The 7,500-nt window shown below is 46.8% G+C and overlaps 1 protein-coding gene across 1 annotated transcript in view; it reads right to left on the bottom strand.

The window, feature by feature from the left end:
• The window catches only part of LOC134458278 (nucleus accumbens-associated protein 2), a 72,828-nt gene that overhangs the window by 20,747 nt on the left and 44,581 nt on the right, over positions 1-7,500 (bottom strand). Inside the window, exons 2-4 of the mRNA XM_063210500.1 lie at positions 2,521-2,812; positions 1,213-1,467; positions 214-862 (exon numbers count right to left, since the gene is read on the bottom strand). Coding sequence (XP_063066570.1) covers positions 214-862; positions 1,213-1,467; positions 2,521-2,631 — 1,015 coding nt within the window. The 5' untranslated portion in view covers positions 2,632-2,812. The remainder of the gene's footprint in view (positions 1-213; positions 863-1,212; positions 1,468-2,520; positions 2,813-7,500) is intronic.

Consider the following 7,500-nt stretch of genomic DNA (forward strand, 5'->3'; position numbering starts at 1 on the left):
GTAAGTATGCAATGCTTACTTCGGTAGAGGCAGGGAGTTGCTTCTTTAGCAACTTCGTTACCAAATTGAGAGTAACTACGAAAGTTAAATTAACTTCGGTAGGGGTTGCCAGTGGGTCTGTCCTGCTGGATGTACCTCTCCTCCATAAATAATAATGCTTACTTTAACTGTTGTAAGTAAGGGTAGGTAAGTAAGGATAGGAGTTCTACTTACTTCCGTAGGGATTGGCAGTGCGTCCGTACAGCTGGCTGTAGGCCTCCTCCGTGATGCCGTCGTACGGCTCCTCCTCGTACTCCTCGTCCTCGTTCTGATAGGAGGTGGGGCTGTCCGTGGTGGGCAGGCTGGACGCCCCCGGGCTGGTCCTCTCTCCTCCCCCGGAGACCAGCGGATACGCCTGCATGCCAGGGAACACCGGCGTGCCCCCCGCGGCCGCGTAATACAGCGAGCTCCCCCTCAGCGCGCCTCCCCTGCTACCCGCCGTCGCGGCTGAAGCAGCAGCAGCAGCAGCGGCAGCAGCAGCAGCAGCAGAGGACGCCGAACCTGTCGATCCCCCTGTTCCATTACTCTCCCCAGCCCCCCGATGCTTACTACTGCTGCTCCCGGAGCTCTGGAGGTTGAGGGGCATCATCATCCCGTCCCCGCCCCCCTCGATCTTGATGCGGCGGGCGGGCGGGGGGAGGGAGGTCGACCAACCGGGGAAGGCTAGCAGGGAGGCGGCGGCGGCAGCGGCGGCTGCGGAAGCAGCTGCGGCGGCCGACATGCAGCCGGAGCCTGATGTGGAGGTGTTGTTGCTGGGGCTCTGCGGCTCCGAGCCGGGCTCCTCGATGGCCGCCGTCTGGGAGTCGCAGTGCGGCGAGTTGGCCTTGAACAAAGTCAAAGTCAAAGTAAAAGTCAAAGTATAATAAAGGTATAATAAAATTGTACTTTGTGGTCCAAAATCTATGTAACAAGTGTTGGCACAGAGGATTGAAATTGTGTTACTTTAACCAGACTCCAAAGTGCAGTTAAATGAAAGATATTGAAGTCAAAGCAAAAGTAAAAGTTTACTACGGTATGTGGCTGTGTTAATTCAACTCTTAGAGAGTACTCTGGGACCAAATACACTCTAGAAGTTCAAGTTAAATTGACTCTCTAAGTGTTACCACTAAGAATTACCACTGTATTTTTTTTACTGTGCGTGCAGTCTTTAAAAAAAAGACAAACATAGCCTACATTGAACATGAGGTCCATGCCGCGCTCCACGATGTGCTGTATCTGCAGGTATCCAGCAGTGTACATGACCACCAGCTGTTCGCTGGCCGCCATGGTGAGCTTGCCCGTGTAGCAGAAGGACAAGATCTGCTGGAAGCAGGATGGCGTCACGGAGGAGGGCAACTCGAACTGCGACTTGGAGCTACTGCTGAAGAGGTCGCGGAAGTACAGACTGCTCGCCGCCAGAACCGCTCGGTGGGCCTTGAAGGACTGGCCCTATAGAGTAATAACAACCACCATTATCATTATCATCATCATCATCATCATTAACGCATCGTATTTAGAAGTGGAAGTAGAGGTTGTTTGCCACCAGCACTGCACAGTGGGCTTTTAAGACCTGGCCCTACAGAATAATAATGATGATCATCATCACCATCACCACCACCACCACCACAAACATCATCATCATCATCATCATCATCATCATCGTCGTCATTATCATCATAAAAATAATAACAATGCATCTTATTTAGAAGTGAAAGTACAGGCTGCTTGCCATCAACACAGCACAGTGGACCTTGAAGGCCTGGCCCTAAAAGTAATTACATAATAATTATATATTATTAATTATAATTGTAATAATCAGAGAACCCAAGAATCCAAAAGTTATTTGAGGAACTCTTTGATTGCTACAGGTACTCTGGAAGAGATCCTAGAGGTGCTCCTAGAGGTTCATTAAGGACTATAGGGCCGTACACACACGTCGCTGCTAGTTACTTGCTCAGCGAATGAAGTCAATAGAATGTCGATGTGTTCCAGTGAGACTCGCAGGCGAGTAGGCGAGTACTGTACAAGCGATGCGATGTGGGCGGATCCCGAGTTGAAAATATTTTATCTTCGAGCGAGGCGAGTAAGCGAGTAACCAATTGGAATGCAGAGTTCAGTACTTCTCGCCTGTTCATTGGCAGTTAAAGCCGCGGGAACTTTCAGCGAACGTTCCATGAAAGAGTGGCGAGTAGGCGAGCAAGCGAAAAGCTAGCTTTGTGTGTGTACGCCGCTTATGGGTTCTTCACAGGACGTTTAGGTTTAGGTTCTTCAGAGAGCTTTTGGGATTCCTAGCCAGGGGTGCATTTCTTGAACAAACGTAGTTATTAGCAGTTAGCAACTTGGGTAGTTGCCAATGGGAAACAGCATTGCAACTAACAAAGTAGCTAACACAATTATCAACTATGGTTTCAAGAAATGCACCCCAGATGAGTTCTGAGTCTGGATTTGAACAAGAATGAATGAAGAATGTAAGGATGAAGATGAGAGTCAATGACCAGCTACCTTGACCATGATGGAGACGTCACAGTATTGCCCCAGCAGCCGCTGCTCGTTCAGGCTGCCCAGCACCGTGCTCCCGAAGTTGGGGATCTCCACGTGGAGTAGCTGGGACATGGTGGAGGAGGTGGAGGTGGAGGTGGTGGATGAGGAGGAGGCGGAGCGCGGTGGTGGTGGGGAGGTGCTGCCTCTGCTTCTACCTCTACCGCCGGAGCCTTCACAGACACCGTCACCGTCACGGAGGGGGGAGGAGGAAGAGGAGCACTGCTGGGGATGCACGAGGCACGCAAGTGCTCATCTGGTGGAGGGAAGGAGAGACGGAGGGAGGAGGAGAGGAGGAGGGAAGGAGGGAGGATAAGAGAAGACATGGAGAGAAACAAGGAGAGAGAGAGAGAGAGAGGAATATGTTATATGACCTGTTATATACTTTCTATTGTTCTCTATGCTAATATAGCAACTTGTAATTTGAATTTCGATCGATCTGTGTGTGCATGTGTGTGCTAGTGAGAAAGAGAGAGAGATAGAGAGAGAGAGAGAGAGAGAGAGAGAGAGAGAGAGAGAGAGAGAGAGAGAGAGAGAGAGAGAGAGAGAGAGAGAGACAGCGAGAGAGAGAGAGAGAGACAGCGAGAGAGAGAGAGACACACAGGGTTAATGCGTGGAGTGAAAGATAGACAGCGATAGGGGCGATAAAGGGAGAAAAAGAATAAAACGGGAAAGACAGAGACAGAGGGAGGTAGAGAGGCACTTTTTAAAAATCCATTTCCTGAACCTGCACTTACTAAATCTTTACATTACTGCCTATTATAAGTGTTAGATTATTCAATGCAGCCACAGACAACCCCCCCAGCAGACTGAAAAGAAGTGGGTGAAGAGGACGGAAAGATGGAGAGAATGGAAATTGGAAAAAAGTTACACGAAGAAAGTCAGGGGACGAAAACACCAAACCACTATCTCTTCCTCTTTCAAACATGCAATAATATTACCCCACGACCACAAAACTACAGACCTGCAGACCATCAACCACACACTTGGAGAGAGAGAGCAGAAAATAAACAACGATGAAACTCAGAGAAAAGATGATGATAGATATCTCTAGATAGATCAATAGATAGATCGATAGGTCGATAGATGGATGCAGAAACCTGGCGGCTAAATGGTCTCATAGGATTCAATGTTAATTACTAGCTTGGAGGTAAAATTTGCACTGCCATACTCAGAGAACGGCTGGAAGTACAGGAGAAATAAAAGGCAAAACTCAATCATTTAACTCAAGGGGAGGTGTAATATGAGCTTATTTCCAAAAATGGCACAGTATCACTTTAAGTAAAAGTTGGCACCTACAGTATTAAACTTCCATACATGCAGCTGACACCCAGCCATGAACCAGTTTAGTCAAGCATGCATTTCAACAGAACTGTTACATCACACGCCATTTTATTCATGAGAAACGGATGGCACCAAGCATGCCCTTACAATCACACCCAGAACATTGATGGCATCATGATGATGGTCATTGGCACACACATTGACATACCCACAAACACTGACACACACACACACACACACACACACAAGCACACACACCCACAAGTAATGACATGAAGCAGCCATGAGTACGCACTCAACCAGAGAACATACCAAGGTCATGACAAAAAAAGTTATCAAGACTCAGAGACAGTGCACTTCATTCACTGTAGTGAAAGTATGTTATCAATCCGTTGACAAATTAAAGCAGCACGGCAAGGAAACTGTCTTTATAGGACAGACTCTTAGTAACTAAGTTGTAGCAGCCTACTTCAGTAAGGCATAACACTGACAATACGAGTTACTGAAATTGATTCTTTTTACTGAACAAAGTTGGCATGAGACAAGTGATCAATATTCCGAGGCAGTATACTTCACATAGAAAAGACAGACCGACAGACAGACGGACAGACATTACAAACAGACACACAGACAAACAGGTAGGCAGGCAGACAAACAGACATTTCTTGAAAGGGAGACAGGAAGACAGTAGAATTGGACCAGGGACGGAAAGACAGACAGACAGACAGACAGACAGACAGACAGACAGGCAGACAGTTGGGATGGGACAGAATGACAGTAGAAATGAGAGACAACTAGACAGACAAACAGAAAAAAGACAGACAGTCAGTCAGACAGGAAAAATGTCAACATCCACTGTATGGGTTTTCCACTCTTGCCAGCTCATTCAGTCTCTCTCTCTCTCTCTCTCTCTCTCTCTCTCTCTCTCTCTCTCTCTCTCTCTCTCTCTCTCTCTCTCTCTCTCTCTCTCTCTCTCTCTCTCTCTCTCTCTCTCTCTCTCTCTCTCTCCGCCTCACTTTACATTGCCTTGCTTCGCTTGACTTCACATCGCCTCAGTCAGTTAAGCTTAGCCACTGCTCCGCTCACAGGTTTCTAGAATTGAGCAATGCTGCAGAGGGGTTTCCAAGAAACACCAACCGAAAAAGGAGCATCAGGCTACCCCCACCCAACACACACACACACACGCACACACACACACACACACACACACACACACACACACACACACACACACACACACACACACACACACACACACACACACACACACACACACAGACACAGACGCAAACACACAGTCACACACACACACACACACACACACACACACACACACACACACACACACACACACACACACACACACACACACACACGTGCGCTCTTAAATGCTTATCACACATATAAACATACAGACACACACACAAGCACACACATACACAAACGCATACCTTATAAGTTACACATACACACAGGCACATAGACATATGCATATGCACACACATGCACGCACGCACACACACACACACACACACACACACACACACACACACACACACACACACACACACACACACACACACACACACACACACACACACACACACACACACACACACACACACACACACACACACCTCTCCTTTGCAGCGTTCTGACCTGCTCAGCAACAGTCGTCAGGAGAGCTTGGGAAAAGGGAAGGACATGAAAGCCATCACCATACGAAATACAAGAATACAAAAAACGAGATGAGACAAGACGAGACTCTCACAAGTCCCTCCCTCTCAATAGTATACTGTAATACATATCTGTATTCTCTGTATTCCCACACACACACAAACACACTCACACACAAAGTACTTTGTCTACTGTACACTGTACACATACAGACTCCCTTCGTCTTCTTTGCGCTGGATTCAACAAGTGGTGCAGACAGAAAGGGAGACAGAGAGCAAGTTAACGAGTATGAGAGAACCCATAACAAATGAAAAGCAAGAGCACTTGGGGTGGGGTAAGCTGGGGGGGAGGGGGGTTCTATGTGTAATCAATGCCACGTCTATATGTTACTCTACAGAGGAGGGGTAAGACTAGGGAAAAGAAAATAAGCACGAGAGGGGGAGAGAGAGAGAGAGAGAGAGAGAGAGAGAGAGAGAGAGAGAGAGAGAGAGAGAGAGAGAGAGAATAACAGTACGATAAGGGCTAGAGTTTCAGACACAGACCGTCTCAGAGCAGGGAATAGGGGCCAGGGGGCTGGTTTGGTTGGGTCGGTGGGGGAGGGGGAGGGGAGGGAGAGGGGAGGGGAGTGGAGGGGTGGGAGAGGGGAGGGTCTGACTGAGGTGAAGTCATTTAAGGACAGATCAGAGAGGGGAGAGCTGTCAAGAGACATGCTCACATGTAGACTCAAAACAGAGCTACACCAATACATAATGTTGGATACGTATGACCCACACGCTCACACAACACGCACATGCAACTCCTTTTACTTATAATATTAAAAAATATAACTATTCTTATGTATTTGTCTCTCCTAAGTGGTTTGTTAAAGGTACAACACTGTGCAGGAAATGGTCAAAAAGGTACTGCAACTATGCTGATAATTGAAACTGGGTTGCCTACTGTATTAGCAAATTTGATCTTTTGTATGAAAGTTTACTTAGTAAACTTATATTTTCTAGTATGGCCCAAGTAAAGACATTTTTGCAGCTGAAAATGGCTATTTCTGGAAATTCAAAATGGCGGACCACGGAGAAGATCCCCCTTTTTATGTAAGAAAAGTGCAATTTTTACAGTTATAATGAATATTTACAATTTGATGGTGTTGGTAAGTATTCATGAAAAAGTTAACATTAGTGCATGTGGGTAGCAAGAATTCTGGAAAATAACAACTAAAAATCTCACACAGTGTACCTGTACCGGACTTCCAGGCACTTTCATAGCCTTTTATCCACATGCTCCGTCTCTCCCCTCTCTCACACAGGTACGCGGGGCACATCAACAGCGGATTCACTTGCAATTGACTTTCTGGGTTTTTTCCATGAATACACACATCGTAGTGTTTTTTTCCATACAGTAAGTGCACCCATGTGCTGATGGTCATTGCACGGGCACACCTGTTAGTGCGCTCTACCATGACTGCACAGGTGCCTTAATGGTCCTCGCCATGAGCCGCACATATCCCTTAATGGACTTCCTCCACCATTAGTGCACGCATGTCTTAGCAGGTTTTTCCATCCATACATGTGTGTCCAATAGGTAATTCTACCAACACACGTATGCCATCCTGTTTTTCCACCTGCACACGTGTGCCTCTCCTGGGTTTTTCCATTGGTACATGGCAGGGGGTCTGAAACTGGAAATGAGCTTGCTCATTCAACAGGTGACCTGATAGACACTGACGTAGACACTCACACTGACCCATTCTAAAGCAACAACCCAGAGGGGGGCACAAGCGATGGGGGACTTATCTGCATGTTGTTATCGTAATGTTGTGGATGCGTTAATTTCATATTTGTAATTTGTTAAGGAAACGGGGTCAGAGCATCCCCTGTCTGTTTAAATTATGCTAAATTATCTGTTAAGCTAAATACCGGAATGTCAATAGAGTTGACTGAGGCTATCAAAGGAATTTCTGTTTTTTTCACAATACAACGGTGTGTGTGT

The sequence above is a fragment of the Engraulis encrasicolus genome, chromosome 11 (assembly GCF_034702125.1).
Source record: "Engraulis encrasicolus isolate BLACKSEA-1 chromosome 11, IST_EnEncr_1.0, whole genome shotgun sequence".
Classification (NCBI taxonomy): domain Eukaryota; kingdom Metazoa; phylum Chordata; class Actinopteri; order Clupeiformes; family Engraulidae; genus Engraulis; species Engraulis encrasicolus.